Source organism: Pristis pectinata, chromosome 1 (genome assembly GCF_009764475.1).
Source record: "Pristis pectinata isolate sPriPec2 chromosome 1, sPriPec2.1.pri, whole genome shotgun sequence".
NCBI classification, from domain to species: Eukaryota; Metazoa; Chordata; class Chondrichthyes; order Rhinopristiformes; family Pristidae; genus Pristis; species Pristis pectinata.
In genome coordinates, this window is record NC_067405.1 from 94896345 (window position 1) to 94922383 (window position 26039).

The following is a 26039-nucleotide window of genomic DNA, read 5'->3' on the forward strand; positions in this document are numbered from 1 at the left end:
TAATGTAGGATTATTGTAAATGAGTGGTTGACGGTCGGTGCAGGTTCCGTGGGGAGAATGGCCCGTTTCTGTGCTGTATGACTCTATGACTCTATGACTATAGGAAGTTACTGTTGTTTCATTTAGCCTTGCCCGCATCTAATATTTTCTCACTAATGCACTTCTTCAGGCCTGACACTTGCACCAAAGTGGCCACAGAAATGAGTTGATATCAACTCAGTATAAACACCCAATCCTCCTGCCCTCTGGTTGAAGTGATGGACCCACAGAGCTTTTCCCTGCTCTTGACTGGACCTGTGGGTTCATATAACAGAGCATACCCTCACAAAACAAAATGTGTTCTTCCTGAAAGCGATCTTCCATCTTAAAGATCTAACCAGCATTATCCATCAACCGACTCAACAAAGGTTAGCTGATCACTCATCACATTTGTACAGGACTTAGAAGTGAGGAATTGCTCATGGGTTTTGCCTTTGTATTACCAGTCATTACACACTAGTGCCACTTAATATATAAAGACCTTTACTCAGAGTGGTCAGAATCGGAAATTTGCTACAGTTGAAAGAGTTAAGAGTTAACTGGCAGGTAACTCCTGAAATAGTGAAGTTGTGTTGACTTTGCTGATTACGTCGCTATCTGTTTCTCACAGCCCAGTTAGAAACATCTGGTAGGTTTTAAATTGGAGTAAAGCCCTGAACGTCCTGAACTTTCATTCCTCAAAATCAGTGGATAATTTTTATGGCATTGGCAGAAATAAAATCTTCATCTTCTTCCAGTGTACTGATATACAGAAGGGAAGGGTGGTAGTGGTGGTTGGGTGAGGTCTCAATAATCTCCCCAAATTGTCCTTCAATGGTAAGAGGAAGACACAATAGATCAGGAAGAAGTAATTAACGAGAACAGACAAGGTAATCACACAAATACCGAGAGCCCCATGGGAACCATAGCAATTTGAATTTGTAGGTTGCTGTGATAAAACATCAAGGTGCTCATCAGTCCACGAAGATAAAACTGATCTACTAAATGATGTTTCTGATGAAAGTTCATCAACCCAAGGCATTTAACCCCGTTACACTCTAATATGTGAAGAGGCAAGCCTCCACTCTCCCCGCTACATTACCTGAGCGAATGAGCCATCCTCGTTACATTCTGGAATAAAAACCGGTTCCTGTGGTTTTTTGGCCTGTTCTTGTGCCTGCTGTGCCCTCTCTGTCCGACACTTGGTTGGGCCTGCCTCTGTAAAATGAGAGTAGATTTTATGACTGTTGTATTTATGGAAGATAACTCTGAGCATTATCGTGATTCATCAGGACTCTTTCAGCTCTTCTCCAACCAATCTTGCATGAAACCTTGGTCTCAGTCATGGCAGTGGTAAAATCTTCTCCATTAAAATGAGAAAGAGAAACTTCCATCCACCTATGAAAAGAAGCTTCAGAACAAGTGCAAGTCAGAGCTATTTCCTAAACATTGCTTATGTCAAAAGAACACACAATGAGGTGCTGAACAGCCTCAACTCAGTTTGTATTTCTGGACTTTTGGTCCAGGATCTTGAACTTGTAGGAATTGGAATGTCACTTGCATTAGCGGCCACCCAGCTCCAGTGCAAAAACATACTTTGTTGTACAGCCCTCGGCACATTTCTTCTACCTTTTGAGCACATCCCTTCCTATCACTGAAGGTATTCAAGCCAATAAGGTGGTTAGATTTATAGCAGTGCCAATGGCAAGTCAAAGACAAACCTGTTAATGAGGAAATGCAATAATTGGCAACCTTCCTTAGCTCAAATTCATACAGAGAATGAACGTCCAATTGCATCAAATGCACAATGTGCACAAATCCCTGGGAAGCACCAGTTCAGGCTCAGATTCCCAAGAGACTAGATGGCACACAGCAACAACGCTGCACTCTAACCCCTCACATCCGAGTCACAATCCTGCCCCAGGCAAGTAAGTCTCCTTTTTAAGAAAAACAGCTGTCTAAAGCGAAGGATATGCAAGCACTCATCTGTCAATTCCAGCTCACCACCACCAGGAGTCCAGTGGTTATGGACACAACTGTAAATGGCACCTGAATCAAGAGGGTGATAAATGATATGTCACTGCAGTTATGTTGCTGTTGAAATATAGAGGAGTGTCAACTGCGGTTTACTTGATCAAAGAGCAAAATTCTCCAACTTCATTGGAAGGACAAACAGACCAAGGTCAGCATCCATTCTCAAGCCAACACCCCCAGCATTGAGGATGAAGTTACACTCAGCTGGTTACATTGGGCAGGCCACATTGTTTGCATGACTGACAGCAGACTCCTGAAACAGACATCCTATTCTGTATTCTGTCACTGGAAGAGACTACCAGGCAGACAGAGGAAATGATTCAGGGGCATGCTCAGAGTTTCCTTGGAAAAGGCAACATCCCTACTAACGTCTGGGAATCTCTGGCCCATGACCACTCAGTGCAAAGGAGGAGACTCAGGATAGTATCGAGAATCGAGTCCATGCACTGTGGGCACAGAGGCGCCCTGTGCAAGTGGTGGGAGGAGCAGACCACTTCAGAAACTACTCGCCTGCCCCATCTGTGGAAAGATCTGCAGTTCCAACAAAGCTGGGATGGAAGCAAGCCATCCTGGATCCCAAGGGACTGCCTAAGAAGACGGCAGTAACGTGGGTAGGAAAGGAGCTACAGCACAGAAGACTGGAAGTGGTAGTGAATTGATGTTTTTCTGATAGAGGAGAGGCACGTGGCGGGGTTTCCCATGGGCCAATATTAGCAGCTTTGATTTTTTTCTGTTTTTCATATAAATGACCTCTACATGCAATTTCAATAAATCATGACAAGACAGTAAGTTGCCAGTATGACAGCAGCAGTTTTCAGGAGGACAGAAACTGGTGAAATAGGCAGACACATTGCAGGCATGACCCAATATCGAACTGATACTCTTTGGGAGAAACAACATGTTGTGGCAGCAGGTATAATGTAAATGATTTAAGACCGAGTAGCATGCAAATCCAGAGGGGTCTAGTCAAGAATGTAGCTAAAAAAGCATTTGGAATATATTTGATATTATAAACCAGTACACCAGTACAATGAAGCTATAATAAATCTTTTTTTCCCCCCTCAAATAATGTACACATACAATTGTGGGCAACTCACTTTAGGATGTCAAGTACTTGGAGAGGGAACAGAGGAATTTTATCAGGATGAGCATTTGGATTGGAGTTAATGTTTGTGGGCAGTCTGGAGAAGCCAAGATTGTTCTCCTCAGATGCTAGAAAGTTAAGGGGAGTATTCAAAACAATGAGAAGTTTAGATGGAGCGCAAGTAAGTAAAAATAGTTCCTCTGACATGCAGGTTGATAATCAGAGGTTGGAGGTTTGAAATAGTTGGCAAAAGCACCAGACAGGAAATGAGGAAAGGTCTCTTTAAGATCTGGACATCTTACCTGAAAGGTCAATGGAATCAGATTCAATACAAACTTTTATAAAGCAATTAGTTAGGTACTTAAGAAGATTAATTTGCAGAGAGATACGAGGAGAAAGCTAGGGACCAGGACTAAATGGGATGGCTGTAACAGAGTCAGGGAGGTGCCAGAGGCAAATGGGCTCCCTATGGGCTCCCTATGGGCTGAAAGATTCTATCGTGTAGAAATTCATCAACTCTATTTTTGGAGCATTAAATAATCATTGTGTCTTGCCCCTGTGATATTTGACTCCTTGGATTATGATCTTATATCACGATCATAGGGCAAATGCGTAAGCAGAGATTTTTTTCAATGAGTAACACTGCCATATATGGGAAGCGGCAGAGTCACGATGTTTGCTGTGTGAATTTCAAGCAGCTGCCAGCAGTTAACCAAGCAGCAATGATGGCAGGGTTTCAGCCCTTAAAGGGACACTCTCCATGGCAACCCAATAGCAGCCGCCCAGCAGATATGCAGGACTGCTATTGGAGGAAAGGGAGGCCACAGAAGGACTGGAGCAAGCGCTAGGATTCGCAGGCTGCTACACTGAAACACTGGTAGAGTAACGTACACTGGGCAACAAGGACTACCATCAGGAGAGGGTGGCAGGAGGGCTGGACAGTTCCAGCAGAGGAGCAACAGCCCTGGCTCAGTGCCAGAAACTAATGCTGTGATCTCAATAGACCTGGCAAGGTAAAAGTTTCAGTAAATAAAATTTCTCCTCAAGGATACGGACTTCGGCTGCAGCATTCAAACATTCTGACACACTTGCACACCTGTACATGGAGCACTAATTTAGGAACGACGCTGGCAGATTGTAACCTCGGCCTGAACGACGTGCAGAGACAAGTAACCGTTGAGGGGGGCAACCGGTCAGGAGGCAGAGCCCTCTCCTTTTCAGGACCTTACGGCTGTCGAAGGTGGTCCTCCTCACAGGGCAACTGGGCACCCCAGGCCCAAGCCAAGGCCAGAGCGAAGGAGGGCACGAACATCCATGGTGAGCACATCATTTGATATCCCCTCTTCACCAATCCATTCTGCTGTGAAGTCTCGGATCAATCTACATTAATCTGTAGGCACACTGGTCCATTCCCCCCACCCCCCCCAGAAACCTGGACACACAATTACTTGCGTCCTGCTACTCCATGTAACATTGCAGGATTTCCCGATGGAGCTCTAATTTCTCCTTGCCCTTTACTCCAAGCTCAACCACCTGCTGAGGAGGCAGAGAGAGAGGGAGGTGGGACAGGACGAGGAGGAGGAAGAAGAGTATATTACATAACTGCAGCCGTCTGCTTTGCATCACTTCAGAATACTGGCAGAAGGAAATAGGTTGGAGAGCTCACTGGACACTAGTGGGCTGCAGTCAGGCATGACGCTAAGGGAAGTGAGTGTGTCGCTTGCTGGAAGGGGAGCCCACGGAGTGGCTCCGCCTCAAAAGACTAATGAGGACAACATGGAGACATTGACGAGTGGTGCAGATGCAAGGGAAATGGTTGCTGTATGGTCCACCGTGCCTGAAGGAATAGAGAAGATGGTAAGCAGTGTAGAGGACTCCACCTCCCACCTCTCTCAGGTTGTGTGGAGCCAGGTGCTCATTCTACAGGTGGCATGTACTTCAGACCAAGAATCAGCAATCCTGTTACACAGTGGCCAGTGGGTCAGGGGTAACTGCCATGAGGCTCAGGGCAATTAAAGCTTTAGTGCCTTCATCCAGAGTCAGGGTGACCTCCCTAGCTTCCTGTTTTCTTAACAGGTTGCTGAGCTGCAGTGACAGAGAAGTAACACCCATGAACTTAACCCCCTCATCCAGGTAGGCCCAGTGTTAGATTGATCTTGACAGGAAACAGATTGCTCATCCTCCAGAAAGCTGACTTCCTAGAGAAGACTTAAGATTTCAGGCAGCAGGGATGAGGAGGCTATGAGATCTGGTAAAGGTACTGAGGTCACATGATGGAGTTACAGTCTGGGTCACAATGATCTGGCAGCCATCCCAGACCATGGCATCACACAGCAGGACACAGCAGTCCAAAGTTAACCCATCATGGGCAAGTGCGCATCGTGAACGTCCATCTCGAACATCAACAAACTAACGGAGAAAGACACATCAGCCTGGCTCCGGGCAGGAGGGGTGAAGAGGACAAAGTTTCCTTTCAACCTTGTGATGTTTAATTTCACATTAGAATAAAAGCTATCTTAATTAATGAGCCCAGACTGGGAAGGTACTGATCAGAAATCGGGTGTTGTGCAAGGGCAATTGGAAAGTCACCTTCTGCACTCATTCAGTTGCTTCCTTTCACAAGAATGCTATTAATGTGAACACCCTGTGCAACTAACACAGTGGATTCTTTCTCAATGTAAAAAAATAAATTCACAAAGAGAGGGTGCAGTTCTCTTCACCCCACTACAGGCGGGATGTGGAGGCTTTGGAGAGGTGCCTCAGGATGTTGCCTGAAGTGGAGAGCATTAACTATAAGGAGAGGTTGGACAAACTTGGATTATTTTCTCCGAAGCATTGGTGGATGAGGGGCAACATGATAGAAGTATAAAACATTATGAGAGGTATAGATAGGGAAGACAGTCAGAGCCTTTTACCCCAGGGTGGAAATATGAATACCTGAGGGCACAGGTTTAAGGTGAGAGGGGCAAAGACTAATGGAGAAGATTTGCGAGGCAAGTTTTTTCTATATATATATACTGTATATACACACACACACACACACACAGAGTGGTAGGTGCCCAGAACACACAGCCAGGGGAGGTGCTACAAGCAGATACAATAGCAATGTTTAAGGAGCATTTAGACAGACACATAAACAGGCAGGGAATAGAGGAATTTACACCATGTGCAAGCAGACGGGATTAGTTACATTGGCATCATGGTCAGCACAGACATGGTGGGCTGAAAGGACTGTGCTGTACTGTTCTGCGTTCTAAATGCTGTAGTGCAGCAGAAGTTGTGGGTGAACATACATCTAGACAAGGAGACCCTCCAGCTCGTCACCATCTCATTACATCATAATTAGAGAAGCTCCACCAATCAATCGATGGCTATTAACACTCACACAACCTCAGCTGTTACTACAAAATAAAGCCTTTGCAGTATCTTCATGGTTGGCCATTCTACATATCCACTGCTGCAACAATGATCTGCAGGACGACCAGCAAGGGGTTAATCTGAACATAACCCTCAACACCATAACGTATGCACCCCTGTGGCATTTACACTACATACCTATGAATGACTATTGGTCATGTTTAAATACCAGAGATCCAAAGTATGATGATCCACTGGTCAAGTTAGCACTGCACAACACTCTCACTCACCAGAGAGACTAGTGCAAAAACAATGAAATCCCCAAAGTACTTAAGGATCATGTATTAACAATGCCCTTTTCAGACAGCTCTAAGCATTCACTGAAGGTCCACAAACATTGTTCATCTTCACTGCATTAGCCCAGGTGAAGCACAGTAAATCTGACTGGTGTTCCACAGGGAGTTCACTCATCAGAAACACATGATCCAATTACCCAGGGATCCTTGCACAACCTGGAAATGCATCTGATTAGTGGAAAAATTATTGTGCTGAGAATGGTCTTTCAATTAAATCATTGTTGCCAAATATGCTCTCAGCTGACATTAACTGGAGCAATGACTTTATGTGATGCTTAACTTGCTTCATAATGAGAACCCCTTGATAGTCGCTTTTAAGAAGCCGATCATCTTTCAAGAAGCCAATCATATTTCAAGAAAGGAGCTATCTTTGCGGGTTAAACAGCTATATTAATGGAATTAGTTAATTTATCCCAATTGAAAGTTGCCAAGGACTGCAGCTACTATGGGTTTACTGTGATGGGCACTGATATAATGTGTTTTAGAACCCTTTCAGCCAAGACATTCCCACTATTCAGGATGTACTGAATCAAATAACAGATTTTGTGAGCATTAAGAAACTTAGTGCATTTTGTGAGCATTAAGAAACTTAGTTGTTGCTGCTTACAATATGAGCAGTCCTGATTGTTTGACCTTCCTGCTTATAATTGTCCCTAAACATGGACTGTATTTGAAGGTAATGTTAACTTGGGTCTGAATATAATTTCAGCTTCATCATTTATCCATTGTACTTCATTCACCGAACTAGCCAAACAGCAAATTCCATGAAGTGCTGTGAGAATATACTGCTCATGTGAATCTTCTGACGTAGAGTCTCCAGATAAAGCCTCCTTCCTGCAGCGCCTCACGTGCTCTGCATTATCTGACACTGCTTGTTTCTGATCCTTGGACTTCTCTTATTCCTCTTTTGGATAATTCTCCTCCCTGAAAGTGGCATCACAGGTAGGCAGGGTGGTGAAGAAGGCTTTTGGCATGCTGGTGTTCATCAGTCAGGGCACTGAGTATAGAAGTTGGGATGTTATGTTGCAGTTGTGCAAGATGTTGGTGAGGCTGCAGCTTGGAATGTGTTCAGTTTTTGGTCAGCCTGTCATAGGAAAGGTGTTGTTCAGCTGGAAAGAGTGCAGAAAAGAGTTCTGAGGATGTTGCCAGGGACTCGAGGGGCTGAGTTATAGGGAGAGGTTGGGCAGGCTAGGGCTTTATTCCTTGGGATGTGGTAGATTAAGGGGTGTTCTTAAAAAGGTGTATAAAATCATGAGGGGCATAGATAGGGTGAATGCACACAGTCTTTTTCCTGGGGTTGGGGAATCAAGAACTAGAGAACATCGGTTTGGGGTGAGAGGAGAGAGATTTAATAAAAAGTTGAGGTGAAACTTTTTCACACAGAGGGGTATATATATGGAACTCAATACCTGAGGAAGTGGTTGAGGCGGGTACAATAACAATACTTAATAGTCATTTGGATAGGTACATGGATAGGAAAAGTTTGGAGGGATATGGGTTAAACACTGCAAATGGGACTAGGTTAGATGAGAATCTTGGTCGGCATGGACCAGTTGGTCCAAAGGGCCTGTTTCCATGCTGTATGACTCCTTGCCTTCCAATGGCTCACTCCTCCTCTTACTGTGGTCCTTCAGACTAGGGTTGGACTTTCTCATGTGATATCATGCAGAATTCAGGAGACCACGGCAGGGTGTGCAGATCTGCTTGGAAATGTACGGCAGTGTACTCCCAGACCACTGTAGACAGTGGAAGCTTAAGTTGAGAAGGCAATGGCGTGAAGTCCTTCTAGTGAAAGGAGAGGTTAGTCCTTAATCACCCAAGATTCCAGTGCTAGCAAAGTAGGCTCCCACAGAATGAAGCAGATATTCTCAATCAATCTACTCTGGTAGGTATCTGCCACTAAATGTGAGAATATCCATTTTGTGGTCAATGACTAGGTGCCATTGCAATTCATGAGGTGTTCCTGGTTCTGGAGGGAGGCCAACACACCTAGCAGGTGAAGACCACCATTGCCCGAACATTGGGAATGCAAGCTGTGCCAGTGCATCCAGGTGCTCACGAAGCCACATCCTCATCACTGAAGGAAAAGTGGAGGAAGTCACTGCTCCTCATGTACAGAGCACCAATGTCCTCCATAATGCTACAGCGAGCAACAAACTGTGATGTGGCATGGATTGGCTGCGGTCTCCTGGAATGATCCTGAGGCTTAGAAGTTGAGAGTGACGGTGACCTTGACCTTGTGTGCAGTGGGGTGAGGACTGCATGGCAGGAGTGCTGATGCAAAACACTGCCTCTCTGTGACATTTGCCTTGGTAAACTGGAGCCTGTGGAGATATTGCTCTTCAGCAAGATCAAACTGAGAATGTGTGACCCTGTAGGCTTTGTGGGGATAGGGTCCTCAAATACAAGTGTGCTAATTTCCAAGCATCCAATTCTAGTTTAAAATAATCTGGACACCCCCCAAAAGATTATTAACCGTAGCAATCGATCTATACAAGGGGGAGTGAGGTGGATGGGGTTGGCTGAGGAACGCTATTGCTTCTTATCATCATCCATGTTGTCTAGTTTGATTCCTTGCATGGTGCAGAAATGTACAATCATGTCCACAGTTATTTGAGCAGAGAGGGGGCACAAGAGACTGCAAATGCTGGATATCTGGAGCAAACAATAAACCACTGGAAGAACTCAGCAGGTCAAGTAGCATCTGTGGAGGCAAAGAAATGGTTGACATTTCGGGTCAAGACCCTCCACATGGACCAGGCAAGAGAAGTTTCAGTCGTGCTTGTACTGGCAACTTTTGTTTACTTAAGTTGATAGGGATATTAGTGGTACTTAAGCCAATGGCCATGTAGCAGATGAGTAGATCCATGTCCCAGATCTGAAAGACAAGAGCTGGGTTGCAGGGACTGAATAGACTGGGCAGGCAAGCTTATAACCTTCAAGTTACTGATTACATCCATCATTCAATAAGTGAGAAGCATAGCCATATTTGTGAATGAATATCCAAATGAAACTGAGGGTAACGTGAATAATGGCAACAATCAGTCTTAGCACTGACTTAACTTGCAAGAATAACACCAGGGAAGAAGGGCTTTGGTTATGTGGAGAGACTAAAGAAGCTGTGATTGTTTGGGAAGGTTAGTTGGAGATTTTTTAAAAAAAGGTATTCAAAACTTTTGTTGGAGCAGATGGGGAGAAACTATTTCTAGCTGCAGCAGAGGTAGTACCTAGAGGACAACAGTTGTTAGATAAATGGGGAATAAAGAACCAGGGATTGGGAGAATGTTCTTATTAAAATAAACATGTGTTCCAATCTGGAGTCAACTAAGAGCAATGAGAGCAAATCCAGTTGTACCTTCCAATAGGGAAATAGGTATATACTGTGGAAAAACATCAGGGCTATGGGGAAACAGTTAAACAGAGTGAATGAGTAACTTATTAAACATTCGTTCCAGGTACTACATGAGGCTATAATGTTGCGTGTAAAAAAGGCAGCAAATTCAATGTCACCCAAATGTCCCAAAGTCAACACAGACCCAAATGATCTCCCTGTTCCAGAGAAGTTGCCAGTGGAACCTTTCCATGAGATGGTCTAATCTTCGGTATTACTTTACAACAAACAGCTATTGAATTTTTTTTCCATTCACTTTCAGTATTTGAGCATTGCTGGTAATTACTGACCATCCCTAGTTGCCCCTGACCAATTAGGTAGGGGAAGAGGAGGTGACGTACCTTTACATCTGCCTCGGTGTGTGATCTCTAGTGTTGGATCCCGGCACTTGGCCCTCAGGTAGTCACACCTTGATTCGTATGTCCTGCCATCGGACACGCAGAGAGGCTTCAACTGGGAGCCAGAACAATGTACATTGCACTCCAGGTCTTGATCACGATCTCCTATTAAAAACTGATAACAAAAGAATTCTGTATTATATCAAAGAACCAAATTGTGACATAAACCCTACATAAAATGAGCACACTTATTTATCTCTTGACAAGCTAAAAGTCCCCCAACAACAGTGTTATAATACAGTAGCTATGAAGGCCAAGAGCATCTTAAAATAAGATCAGAATGTCTTTTCACAGATGGCACGATAATTTCCAGCAAAAGATGCCTGTAGGAGTTTCTGTCAATCAACACTGGCCTGTAATTCAAGACTCTCCAAGCACCTTTACTGGGAAGCAGGGACGGTGGTGCACTGTTTACTTTGGAGCAAAGCACGGTGTTGTACGCTGTAGCTAAGACTTGCAATGCAGACATGTCAAATTTTTTAATAACTTGGATGACAATTATTTGACAGATAGGTCAAAACAAAATCAGCTTAACATAGATAGGAATGTTGATACAGCTGCCATCCCGCTGCACGAGGAGAGCTGTGATTTTTAGTCAGTGTGCCGACACCAAGAACCAGCAGTGTCAGACCCAAGTTCTATTTGATTGGTATTTTAATATTATAATCCTGAGACCCTGCCCCCCACCCGCAAGTCCCACCATCCTTCCCTTGCACTTTAGGAATAGTCCAGGAAGCCAAAGCAGCATAAAGGAGAGGCAGCTGAGGAACAGCACAATGAACGTTTCTTAGGAATATATTAATCTCATTAAATAATAATATGTTTTTAAATGAATCCATGGCGAAGAATGCTAATGGGATCCACCACCACCTCCCATCGATCGCTCTGCAAATGGCTGTTGGATTTTTATGTACAGCAACCTTTCTATAAAGTGCAATGAATTTGCTCCCTGCTTCCCTAATTTCACAAGAAGACTGAAATAAAAGAAATGATAGGAGTTAAGGCATAAGGCTCCTCCATAGCAGCAAAACTCTCATACTCTAATAGCCTTGCAATAAAAGGTAATGAACCACTTGCCTTCCAAATTGCTCAGTGCTCCTGAATGTTAACTGTGTACCTCATATACAACAACACCCAGATCTGGGGGACTGCCATCATTTACCTGCTTCTCGCTATTGAAAGGCATTCTCATTTCTATTCTACCCGTTAAAATGAATAATCTCACATTTCGTCAGATTGTACTCCATCTGCCCAGTTCCTGAACTGACCCATGTCTCATTATAGATTCGCTGCATCCTCCTTACAGCTCACATTCCCAGTCAGCTTTCTATTGTCACCAAATATGGATACATCCTACGTTGTCACTTCGTCTTAATCATGAGTATAGACTAAATGACTGAGGTCCATCCTTGTGAAACCCCACTAGCAACAAAAGCAGAAAATGCTGGAAAAACTCAGCAAGTCACGCAGCGTCTGTGGAAAGAGAAACAGTCAATATTTCAGGTCTGCAACACTTCATCAGAACCTTGTAACCCCAACTAGTTATAGCCTACCAACCTGAAAATCACTGTGTATTTCCATTCAGTTTTCTTGAACCAGCCTTTTAACACAGTAATATCATTGTCTCCAACCCCATGAAGAGGTAAATAAACATTTAAATATTCAGAAAACTAAGAGATGTGGGGTTAGTGCAAGAAAGTGGTGCTGAGGCAAAACTTCAGCCATGATCTTATTCAGCAAGCACAAGGGTCCAAATGACTACTCCTGCTTCTCTTTCTTTTATTGCAATGCGGCCTTAATTTATGCAACCAGCTCTCATGTAGCCCCTTTTAAAAAGTTCCCTGAAAATTCAGATGTCTTCCATCTGTTGATTCCCCTTTATCTACCCTGCTGGTTTACAGTCCCCATCACATCAGTATCCCCTGATGGAAAAAGACAAAGCGAGGGCAGAATTGGGATGGAAGGGCCTGTTTCCATGCTGTGTAACTCTATGACTATGAGAATCACAGTCAGCTGTATTCGCATTTGTGGTCAAACATCCTGACAACACTCAAGAGTGATATCTAAGCAAAAGCAGAAAAAAATCATGAGCACTTCTCCAAAAGCAAAAGACTGCTGATGCTGGAAATCTGAAATAGAAATCACGGGAAATGCTCAGGGGCTCTTCTTTGGCGAGAGAAACAGAGCTAGCATTTTACCCCAATGACTTCACATCAGTTTTATTGTCAGAGAGTCACAGAGGACAGCAACAGCCCCTTCGGCCAACGATATCCATGGTGCCTACTTATACTAGCCAATTTACGTCACTTGATCTGTACCCCTCTATGCCTTGGATATTGAAGTACTCGTCTAGATACTTGTTAAGTACCTGCCTCCACCATCCACTCAGACAGATTCCAACCACCCTTTGGGTGAAAAAATTCTTCCTCAGATCCCCTTTAAACTTCTTAACCATTTCCTTAAAGCTAGGGCATTTCCTTGAAGCATTTCTAGAGCAGGCACGGTAGTGTAGCGGTTAGCGTAACGCTATCACAGCACCAGCGACCCAGGTTCAATTCCGGCCACTGTCTGTAAGGAGTTTGTATGTTCTCCCCGTGTCTGCGTAGGTTTCCTCCGAGTGCTCCGGTTTCCTCCCACATTCCAAAGATGTACAGGTTAGGAAGTTGTGGGCATGCTATGTTGGCACCAGAAGTGTGGCGACACTTGCAGGCTGCCCCCAGAACACTCTATGCAAAAGGTGCATTTCACTGTGTGTTTCGGTGTACATGTGACTAATAAAGATATCTTATCTTATCTCTATGTCCTCTACTTTTTGATACCTTTCCTATCTACCTATCTATGCCCCTCATAATTTTGTACACTTCTATAAGGTCACCCCTCAACCTCCTTTGCTCCAAAGGAAACAAACCCAGCCTATCCGGTCTCTCCTCATCACTGAAATGCTCCATCGGCAACATCCTGGTGAATCTCCTCTGCACCCTCTCCAGTGCCATCACGTCCATCCTATAGTGTGTCACAACCAGCTCTGAAGAAAGGTCATCAGCCCGAAACATTAAATGAAAATCAAAAAATTTGCAGATGCTGGAAATCTGAAATAAAAACAGAAAATGTTGGAAACACTCAACAAGTCATGCAGGCATTTGCGGAAAGAGGAACGGAATTAGCACCTGAAATGTGAGTGTCAGAAACTCTGCTTCTTGCTGAGTGACCTGCTGAGCATTTCTACCATTTTCAGCTTATTTTTGTTGGAGGTTTTCTATCTCTATCTCTCGCTCTCTCTCTCTCCAGCCAATAGGATAAGGAGACCACTTTAAACCAGAATTCTGTTGACACTGGATGGATCAAAACCCCACTGCTGCAATTTTGTAGCCCACCTGTAGGGAGAAATCCCACTCTGCATTTGTCATTTTCCCCAGAGATCCCCATGGTATCCTGAATCTTGGCGCACGATCACTCAGCATGTTCCTTTGTGCCCTGGGCCATGATGAGTATTCTTCATATAAAGTCTTTCCTAACTATCTCTTCTTTCTCCTATCTACTGAAATTTTATTCTTTTGGCTCTTCAAGTTTTAGAAGGGGCAAACAAAGGCTTCCTGGGGAAAACAAAACTATTTTTCAATTGTTTGCAGATACATGAAGGTGTTTGGTAAAAGCCATCAGCAGATGCATTTTGGCCCAGGGTTTGTTGGTAGATGCTAGATGTTCCCAACTGAACTGTCTATACCTATCTGTTTAACTGCAAACAAGTCAGGGACTTCTGCATTTGTTATTAGACGTTGAAATCCCAAACTTACTGATAGCTTCAAAATGCTATCTGTTTGCTCCATCAGTGAACTCCACACAGGATCCAAAACCTATCAATTTCAACGGCTGCAGACGCAATGTAAGAGAAAAAATACTTTTTTCCCCAATCTTGTTTAATGTTTTTAATTATTTGCATTTTTAGATTAATTTTAAAAGTTAACATTTAATCATTAATTTAATTTAGAGGTCAGAGATACTTAAAAAGTGTTAAAAATCATTTTTAACAGGCAGCATAGCTGGAGGCGGAGCTTTGCCAGCTGTCAGGCATGTCTTGGATCCAGGGCTTCTTCAGTCCCCAGGTGCAAAACCTCCCCTGGTCCAGATCATACTGCTAGAGTGCAGAACTGTGTGGCTTGCAAGAAAGGTCCTCTGCATCCCGGACCTGGTAAATACATGTTTGGGGACACTGCCAACGGTAGGTCCACCCGTCAGGTACCAAGACAGCAAGACCTGGCCACCTATCACTGCAGCAAAATAAACAATGAAAAGTTTTTCTCTCTCTCTCACTAAACCAGGTTTCCAATGGAAACCTATGCCAACTTAAACTACAGTGGCCACCAGTTCACCAAACAAAACCCAGATTCCAACTTGCACTGGAAAGGTCGGTTAGAGTTGATTCACTTCAGGAGTAATGTAAACATACCAAAGCAAGTACTAGGAGCAGAAGGCCATTCAGCCCCTCATGCCTGCTCACCCATTCAATAAGGACATGGCTGATCTGATTGCAAGGTCAACTCTGCATCCCCATTTATCCTCATTAACCTTTCACCTCCTTGCTTATCAAGAATCTGTCTCTGCTTTAAAAACATTGAAAGATTCTGCTTCCACCGTCCTTGGAGGCAGAGACTTCCAAAGATTCATGACCTTCTGAGAGAAAAATATTTCACCTCATCTCTGTCTTATATGGGCAACGCCTTATTTTCAAACAGTGGTGCCTGGTTCTAGGTTTTCCCACCAAAGGAAACATCCTCTCCACATTCCACCCTGTCAAGTCCCGCAGGATCTTATTTGTTTCAATGTCTCTAAGAATATTTCCATGTGTGAGGTGCACATTATGTACAGAGACAAAAGGTTCTCAACTTTTAAATGTCATTCTAGAGGCATATGTTACACAGGAACTGGTCAACTCTAACAGGTACAGACAAAGTATCACAGCAGTTCAATACAGATGTAATATGGTGCTTACCCACAATGTGTCACTGGGCTCAGTACTTTGTAATAGCTACATAGATAATAAAATGTGCCATGAAAAATCTTGTGCTCTTCCATTAAACATTACTGTGTTAGATTGGCTATGGCACTGATCAAGTTTTCATGGGTAGATCATCCGCTATATCATTTTTTTCATGGCACATGAGTTTATGCTTGAACTAACTGACTGAATTATTTCCATGAAAGAAGCTTGCTGCTCTTTACTAATTCTATTATACATCTCCACACTATCTTATACACCTCTTCTAAAGAGGCTTTAAAATGTCTTCAATGAATTTTATATCAATTGAATTTGATCTATTTCAGCATTCACATATACCAGGCAAACTAAATATTTATCTGAACTCACACTAATTGGGGCCATTATTGTTTATTTTTAAAATGTGATGTAATTAATCATTTATTAAATTATATTAGAAATTATGTGCGACTGTATGATTCTTGATTGAAGAGTGACATTTCTTTCATGGTGATGGATTGTGTGCAAATGATACCACCGTAAGTATTGTTCTCTTCTGCTGCCTAATCAGTCTTCACTTTTCCTTGCTCCTCGGAAGACTTTGATAGCTTTCTGTTCCACATATTCTTGTCTTCCAAATGGGTGTCATTGCGAGAAAAAAGGACCAATTGTACAAGTGGATGTCTGCGTGCCATTTCACTGGGGTCACAGTCACCCTCAACTGTGTCCTCACCCAATTTTCATGTGTGTGCCTCATACAGTGACAGAGGAGAGGATAATAGATTGCAAACAAATGCCAGGGAACTTGTCCAGTTTGCCGCAGGGGAGCCTTCACTAGATAGGGACTCATCGGCAACGTACTGTTCAACCCGAACTGCCTCAGAATTGAGAAGGTAATTAAGACTGAACCACATTGGGACAGAGTGGGAGGGGAGATCTGGCATCACACATTGGCCAGACTGGATAAGGACAGCAGATTTCCTTCCTCAAAGATCATTAGTTTCATGGTGACCTAGCACTAGCTTTAATCCAGATTTATTTAATGAAATTAAACCAAGGCCTTTCTGGTCTGCATGTCAGCTGCAGTCTGAGAGACTCATTGAACTCAAGAAACCTGTCTCACTCTGTCCTAGGTTGATATTCTCTGGTTCTGCAGTAAAAATGTGGACTTGCTACAGCTCTCTTAAGTATTGAGGGAGACAAGGTCATAACTCTACAGATGAAGGGTTCTCGGTTTTTCTTTGAGAACATCAGCATGAGAATTTGTCATAAACAATATTAGCAATAAAATGAGTCACCTTCAAATGTGCGCATCATTCTTCAGGTAGGAAGGCACACTGCCTGATAAATCCTGTCAAGTGAATAAACTTTCTCTTTAAGGTCGCAGAAAGTATTTGCACTGAGAAATGGGATGTTAACCCATTCAAACCAAAAAGTCACAGGTTCAAACCCTGATTGGGACTGTGAGCTAATGCGATTCATACAAACATAAGAATAGACCTCAATTAAAGATATGATGTTTCAGTTCCTGACCTCTCTCTACCTTTCCTTGTTAGCAAGTGGGCTTGTGTAGACGGTGGTGAGGAAAGAGCCAGTCCATTCCCCCAACAACTAAACAGCCCAGTGCCTGAGCCAGCACATGAAGAACAGTCAGTTAAGCAAGGTTCCCACACATTACATACTCAGCAAGAGGTTTGAGGAAGGACAAAATGCAGAAGTCTTTTTTCTAAAAAGCATAGTAAGTCTACAATTAATTGTGATTCAAGGTTTTGGCCAGAGGTCCCAGCTTAAGGACCGATATGAAATGATACAACTGAAGGTGATGTATTTCTTATACTTGGTTCCCATGCTGTGCAAGGTTTGTTTTAATTCTTCCATGGGATACAACCAACAAAACCTCTGGGATGTCTTCCCTTTTAATGCAGAGAAGCATAAAAGCAGCGTGTTTGACTTTCATTCCAACAGTAAATTCTGAAGGAACTTTACGACTATCCAGTTAAAAGTGCTACTTTGGTTGAGAGAGGAAGAATTTTCACAAAAGTTATAAGAATACTTTGAATCGTTTTTCCCCAAAGCCATTAACATAAAATATTTCTCTTCATGCTATTATGAGGTAGAATTGCCTCAAAAATACTAGAGTAACATTAAGCTGAGCTTGCTGGGAAAATATTACACTGGTATCCCATATCCCATTGCTCATGGTCCCAGTGTCATACCTTTCCAACATAATTCTCCGCCTATAGCAACCGGACATGGTGCAGACTCAGCATAGCACCCAATCCTGGTTCGCCAGCAGCCAGGTTAAATTAAAACCGCCACAGCGAGCCTAGTCCTGTGCATCGGCTCAGCTGACATCACAAGATAAGGGGGACTGGACCCAGTCACTGTCACACTCATCTTAAAGTGCTGCCATTAATTCAGCTGTCCTGTGGGATGGATCCTGACACCTATTAGATCAAGAAGAAAACCTTCAAGCTCAGCTTTTTTTTAAGTACCAGGGTGCAGAAATATATGTATTGAAGCTTAGTGTAGCCACTGTAAAGGCTTTGTTGGGGAACAAGCAGAGTCGAGGGTCCTGCCACCACTAGACACTATGGGGCTGGATCCTAGGTTACAACCCCTCATACAGTTGCTATAGGCAGTTCTGACACATTGCAAGAGAATGTATTGAATTAATGGTACAGTAAAACTCTGATAATCCGGCATGCCCGGGTACCTGATGGGATATTTTCTAAACTATTGGAAGTTACTTCCATTAAGATCCCAAAACAGTTTTAATTCACTTTCTTTCTAAGATGTTAGATATTATTAATAATAAATTTTAAGACCATAAGACATAGGAGCAGAATTAGGTCTTCAGCCCATCGAGTCTGCTCTACCATTCGATCATGGCTGATTTATTTTTCCCTCTCAACCCCATTCTCCTGCCTTCTCCCAGTAACCTTTGATGTCCTTATTAATCAAGAACCTATCAACCTATTACTTTAAATATACCCATTGACTTGGCCTCCAAAGCCGTCTGTGGCAATGAATTCCGCAGATTCACCACCCTCTGACTAAAGAAATTCCTCCTCATCTCTGTTCTAACGGAACGCCCTTTTATTCTGAGGCTGTGCCCTCTGGTCCTAGACTCTCCCACTACTGGAAACATCCTCTCCACGTCCACTCTATCCAGGCCTTTTAATATTTGGTAGGATTCAATGATATCACCCGCATCCTTCTAAACTCCAGCAAGTACAGGCCCAGAGCCATCAAACACTCTTCATGTATTAACCCTTCCATTCTCAGCATCATTCTTGCAAACCTCCTCCGAACCCTCTCCAAAGCCAGCACATCATTCCTTAGATATGGGGCCCAAAACTGCTGCAAGTTAACCTTTAGGGAATTCTGCACTAGGACTCCTAAGTCCCTTTGCACTTCCGATTTCTGAATTTGCTCCCCATTCAGAAAATAGTCTCCACCTTTATTCCTTCTACCAAAGTGCATGATCATACACTTCCCTATGCTGTATTCCATCTGCCACTTCTTTGCCCATTCTCCCAACCTGTCCAAATCCTGCAGACTCCCTGCTTCCTCAACACCACCTGCCCCTCCACCTATCTTTGTATCATCTGCAAACTTGGCCACAAAGCCATCAATTCCATCATCCAGATCATTAACATATAACATGAAAAGTAGCAGACCCAACACCGACCCCTGCGGAACACCACTAGTCACCCAGCAGCCAACCAGAAAAGGCCCCCTTTATTCCCACTCTTTGCCTTCTGCCAGTCAGCCAATCTTCTCTCCATGCTAGTACCTTTCCTGTGATACCATAGGTTCCTATCTTGTTTAGCAGCCTCTAGTGCGGCACCTTGTCAAAGGCCTTCTGAAGATCCACGTAAACAACATCCACTGACTCTCCTTTGTCAATCCTACCTGTTACTTTCTCAAAGAATTCCGACAGATTTGTCAGCCAAGGTATCCCTTTAAGGAAACCATGCTAACTTCGGCCTATTTTATCATGTGCTTCCAAATACCCCAAAACCTCATCCTATATAATGGACTTACCAACCACAAAAGTCAGGCTAATTGGCCTATAATTTCCTGTCTTTTGCCTCCTTCCCTTCTTAAAGAGTGGAGTGACATTTGTCATCTTCCAGTCCTCCGGAACCATTCCTGAATCTAGTGATTCTTCAAAGGTCATCACTAATGCCTCCACAATCTCTTCAGCTACCTCTTTCAGAACCCTGGGGTGTAGTCCATCTGGTTAAGGTGACTTATCCACCTTCAGACCTTTCAGCTTCCCAAGCACCTTCACCTAAGTAATAGTGACTACACTCACTTCTGCCCCCTGACTCTCTTGAATTTCTGGCATGTTGCTGGTGTTTTCCACAGTGAAGACTGATGCAAAGTACTTATTCAGTTCATCCGCCATTTCTTTGTTCCTCTTTACTACCTCTCCAGCATCATTTTCCAGTGAACAAGGCAGGTTTAAAGGGAACTGGGGCTCCAGTTAGTGGGATGGGAGCGTGGAAACTGGGGCCCTGGTGAGTGGGAAGGGAACATGGCAAACATCACCTGGTGAGCAAGATGCCGAAACTCAGAGAATTCTGAAGAGTTGGCTAACAGATTATTGGAGTTATACTGTACAGTGAATGTAGATAAAATCATGTCCTGATAGTATTTACTGTGTATATGAATAAAATATATTTTTTGAAAGAAAAATAACCTTAAGTTTGTCCAATAAGATTTCCACCTTAATCAGTCGCCAATGCAATCAGTTGCCACCCCCAATCTGACGTATATTAATGCCATGATACTTTCCCACTCATATAACAGAGGAATCAAATAGGGGCTGAGAAAGCCCAACTCACTGAGAAAGTTTTCTTCCAGTGTTGGCCTGGAGTTGCCACAGTCTCAGCTGTGTGTGGGCTTTGCGTGCTTGTGGCACTGACCTCTCCTGCTCATGTGGACTCACTGCCAAATGTGATGCCAGGACTCTCGAGAGCATGCACAAGCCTTCCCTGTGTCCCAAGGCTGACCCCAAATGTCTTCCTGCCGGATGGTGCCAGGAAAGGAATGCCTCAGCAGGTTACTTTGTACCAGGATTGGGGGGGGGAAGATGGGGAAAGGCAACTGGACTGAGCTATGCAGAGCCATTCCATCAGAATGCACCAACTGAGCAAGGAAACATTTCCCAAAGAAAGCAAGATTGTGGCGCAAAACCCGTTTCTCAAAATGGTCCAAGTGTTACTGTTACACTGTATTTAAGAGTGAAGCAACAAAAAGACTTGGCTCATTTTCCCAGTGTATTGTATGTCCTCTAATCCCTTCAGACAAACAAAGATGACTGAACTGAATATATGGTCTTGCGAAGTAAATAGCCCTGGATACAAAGTAAATAACAAAGCGTGTGACAACACAGGAGCAGCAGCTGTAATACACAAGTAGCACAAAAACCCTTTGCCTGCACCGCACAGCAAAATGATGTCACACTTCTGCTCAGGCTAATACACACTGTGGCCTTTCAGTTTGTACCTGCAAGAGCTCTATAAACATGCAAATACTTCCCCATCATATGTAAGCTATAAGATAATAGATAAACCTTAACTTTGCACAACAGTGTACAATGGATGAAAGCAGATCAGCAGCACTTTTACTTCTCACACAATTTTTATTTCCAAAAGAGCTGCCAATTCACTATCACTTCTCGTATACTACTACACAAAAATCAAAGGTACCCTCACAACTAGAGATATCATTGGTATGTCCAGAAGAGGCATCAGCCATAAAGTTTCATTATATGCTGATGATTTATTACTTTTTATATCTAATGTCGAAGCCTATGCTTTCTTTACTTTCTTGCTTTAGTCATTTTTCAGGAAACAAATTGAACTTACATAAGAGTGAACTTTTCCCTCTGAATAACTTGGTACCATTTGATATTAACATTCCTTCTAAAACTGTAAGAAGTCATTTTACCTACCTGGGGGTGTCAATTACTAAAAATTATAAACTGTAGCGACTCACCATCCGTGCAAGCAAACCGGCTTGGCGGTCGGGGCACACGTCGTCGCAACAGCAAGGCCCAAGATGGCGCTGGGCCTTCGTCTTCCCCGAGCGACGGGGGAGAAGCCGCGCGCACGAGAAGTTGATGACGTAGCGTGTACATCATTTCCGACTTCAGAGGGCGGGAACCGTGCTCCTGAAAAGGCCCGCGGAAGGTGCAAAAATAAATCAGTCTTGTTCAACAGCTCACAGGTTCACATCTTTATTTTTGCATCGCAGTAGCAACCGCTACATTGGTGACCCCAACGGTCCAAACGGATTTTGGACCCACACAATGAATGACAACACAGCAGCCAACATAGTGGCACTCAAGCTGCCCACCTTTTGGATGCTTCAGCCCTACGTGTGGTTCGACTAGGCTGAAGCCCAGTTTCAACTGCAGCAGATCACCTCCGACTCCACACGGTACTAGCACGTGGTCAGCTCTCTAGACCAGGAGACAGCCACCCAGGTCGGAGATTTCATCCAATCTCCTCCGGAGGAAGATAAGTACCCAACCTTCAAGGCCCTTCTCCTTCGGACCTTCAGCCTCTCCCGTCGTGAGCGCGCCGCCCGCCTGCTTCACCTTGACAGCCTGGGGGACAGATCTCCATCGGCCTTGATGAACGAGATGCTGGCTTTGGCTGAAGAACACAAGCCCTGCCTAATGTTCAAGCAGGCCTTCCTCGAGCTGCTGCCCGACGACATTCACCTGTTGCTAGCCGACGCCGACTTCAGCAACCCCCGTGAGGTAGCCGCCCGGGCAGATATCCTGTGGAAGGCCAAACGCGAGAGCGGTTCGTCCGTCGGCCAAATCGCCAGACCGCATGCCCAACGCCTACCTAAACAAGTCCCAGCAGCCAAGCAACACAGACGACGACACTGACGACCAGCTGTGTTTCTACCATCAGAGGTGGGGCGCGGAGGCCCGTCGATGCCGCCCACCCTGCAAGTTTTCGGGAAACGCCAGGGCCAGCCACCACTGATGGCTACGGTGGCTGACCACCAACACAGCCTCCTATTCGTTTGGGACAAGCAGTCCGGCCGTCACTTCCTCGTTAATACGGGAGCAGAGGTCAGTGTTTTGCCCCCGACCAGCTGCGACACTCGTAGCAGGCAACGGGGTCCCGCACTCAAAGCCGCAAACAGCACAACGATTCGAACTTTCGGTACCCGTACGATCCAATTACAATTTGACGACAGCCATTTTACCTGGAACTTTACCCTTGCCGCTGTCGCCCAGCCACTCCTGGGAGCCGATTTCCTCCAGGCCCACAACCTGTTAGTTGACCTACGAGGGAAATGGCTAGTGCACTCCAGAACTTTCCAGACTTACTCTCTGGGAGAAACCAGCCTACCAGCCCCGCGCCTGGACTCCGTTTCCCTGTCTGGCAATGAGTTCACCAAGCTCCTAGCCCAGTTCCCATCGGTCCTGGCACCTCAGTTCATGAATTCGATGCCCAAACACGGGGTGTGGCACCACATCACCACAACAGGGCCACCCCTTCCTGCTCGAGCACGACGACTCCCTCCTGACAAGCTCCGCCTGGCGAAGGAGGAGTTCCGCCGCATGGAGGAGCTAGGGATTGTTCGCAGGTCAGACAGCCCCTGGGCCTCCCCCCTGCACATGGTCCCCAAAGCCACCGGTGGGTGGAGGCCCTGTGGCAACTACCGCAGACTAAACGATGCCACCACCCCAGACCGCTACCCCGTCCCTCATATCCAGGACTTCGCAGCAAATCTACACGGGGCCCACATCTTCTCCAAGGTGGACCTCATCGGGGGATACCACCAAATCCCAGTCCACCCTGACAACGTCCCCAAGACTGCGCTCATCACTCTATTCGTCCTCTTCGAATTCCTTCGGATGCTGTTCGGCCTTAAGAACACCACGCAGACCTTCCAGCGGCTGATGGACGCGGTAGGCCGCGACCTGGACTTCGTGTTCATTTATTTAGATGACATTCTGATCGCCAGCCATAACTGCCAAAAACACCTTTCCCACCTCCGCCAACCGTACTCCCGCTTCAGTGATTTCGGCCTCACTATCAACCCAACCAAGTGCCAATGCGGACTCGACTCTATCGATTTTCTCGGCCACAGAATCACCAGCAAGGGAGCAGCACCTCTGCCCGCCAAGGTAGACGCTATCTGCCATTTTGCCTGTCCCAACACGGTCAAAGGCCTGCAGGAGTTCGTTGGCGTGGTCAACTTTTACCATCATTTCATCCCTGCAGCAGCCCGTATCCTGCGCCCTTTGTTCTCGCTGATTGCTGGCAAGGGCAAAGAGTTCACCTGGAACGACGAGGCCGCAGCTGCCTTCGTTATGGCCAAACAAGCCCTAGCAGATGCCGCGATGCTGGTACACCCCAGGACAGACATCCCAATTGCCCTCACGGTGGACACATCCAGCACTGCGGTTGGTGGGGTAGTAGGACAACCAATCGAAGGCCATTGGCAACCCTTGGCGTTCTTCAGCAGGCACCTTAGACCACCCGAACTTAAATACAGCGCCTTTGATTGAGAACTACCAGTGCTGTACCCGGCAGTCAGACATTTTCGGTACTTTTTGGAGGGCAGACCTTTCACCGCTTTCACTGATCACAAGCCATTGTCTTTCGCCTTCTCTAAGGTCTCAGATCCCTGGTCGGCCCACCAGCAGCGACATTTGTCCTACATTTCCGAGTTCACAACAGATATCCAACATGTCTCCGGAAAGAACAATGTCGTTGCTGACGCGCTCTCCAGACAGACCATCCACAGCCTGTCCCTGGGTGTAGACTATGCAGCCCTGGCTGATGCACGGCAAGCCGACGACAAGCTGCCCAGCTACAGAACCCCAGTTTCAGGCCTGCAGCCTCCAAGATTTCGTAGTCGGCCCAGATCAACGGACCCTCCTGTGCAACATCGCAACAGGTCAGCCCCGCCCGATAGTCCCTGCAGCCTGGCGGAAACGCGTTTTCGACTCGGTACACGGGTTGGCGCACCCATCCATCAGATCGACTGTCCGACTAGTCGCTAGCAGGTTCATTTGGCATGGCCTGCGCAAGCAGGTCAGTGATTGGGCCAAGACTTGCCAGACATCAAAAATCCAACGACACACCAAGGTCCCACCGCAGCAGTTCGAGCCTACCCGTAGAAGGTTCGACCACATTCACGTTGACCTCGTCAGTCCCCTGCCTGTTTCAAGAGGGGCGCGGTACCTCCTTACCATCGTGGACCGCTTCACAAGGTGGCCAGAGGCAACCCCCTTCTCAAACATCACGACCGATTCCTGCGCCCAGGCGCTGCTCACAACTTGGGTCTCGCGTTTTGGTGTTCCAGCCCACATCACTTCGGACAGAGGCACTCAATTTACCTCCAGCCTATGGTCTGCATTAGCAAACACGCTAAGAACGCAGCTGCACACCACCACGGCCTACCACCCTCAGTCAAATGGGTTGGTAGAGCGTTTCCACCACCAGCTGAAATCAGTCTTGATGGCCCGCCTCACAGGTCCTAATTGGGTCGATGAACTGCTCGGCATACACACTGCCCCCAAGGAGGATCTCCATGCTTTGTCAGCTGAACTTGTGTACGGTGCGCCCTTGGTCGTCCCAGGGGAGTTCATACCCGCCCTTAGGGGGCCAGAGGAACAACCTGCGGCAGTCCTGGGAAGGCTGCGCGAGAGGCTCGGCAGCCTGGCACCGATTCCCACTTCGCGACATGGTCAGTCCCCATCATGTGTGCCCAAGGAACTCTGAGACTGTAAGTTCATTTTCGTTTGCAGGGGCACACCACGGGCACCATTACAACAAGCATACGAGGGGCCGTTCCATGTCGTCAGAAATAATGGGTCCACCTTTATTTTGGACATTGGGGGCAAGGAAGAAATCTTCACAACGGACCGCCTCAAACCGGCCCATTTGGACCTACAACAACCGGACGAGGTCCCGGCATCGCGACGCAGAGGCCAACCACCCAAGCAACGGCTAGCGCAGCCCGTGAACTTTGGGGACCGTATCGCTGGTTCTGGGGGGGGGGGGGAGGGTGGTTGTGTAGTGACTCACCGTCTGAGCAAGCAAACCGGCTCGGCAGTCGGGGCACACATCGTTGCAACAGCGAGGCCCAAGATGGCGCTGGGCCTTCATCTTCCCCGAGCGACAGGGGGAGAACCCATGCACGCGAAAAGTTGATGACGTAGAGCGTACGTCATTTCCGAGTTGGGACGGCAGGAACCGCGCTCCTTAAAAGGCCCGCGGAAGGCGCGAAAATAAATCAGTCTTGTTCAACAGTTCACAGGTTCACGTCTTTATTTTCGCATCGCGGTAGCAACTGCTACAAAACATTTATTTAAAGAAAATTTTCTCACCTTATTGCTCTATGTGAAAAGGGTTTTATCAAGCTTGTCACCTCT

The 26039-nt window shown here is 45.6% G+C and overlaps 1 protein-coding gene across 5 annotated transcripts in view; it reads right to left on the reverse strand.

Moving 5' to 3' along the window:
* Positions 1-26039, reverse strand: part of smoc1 (SPARC related modular calcium binding 1) — a 230342-nt gene that overhangs the window by 188417 nt on the left and 15886 nt on the right. For all 5 annotated transcript variants that reach the window (XM_052016872.1, XM_052016879.1, XM_052016864.1 and 2 more), the window contains exons 2-3: positions 10582-10753; positions 1121-1236 (exon numbers count right to left, since the gene is read on the reverse strand). In XM_052016872.1, coding sequence (XP_051872832.1) covers positions 1121-1236; positions 10582-10753 — 288 coding nt within the window. The remainder of the gene's footprint in view (positions 1-1120; positions 1237-10581; positions 10754-26039) is intronic.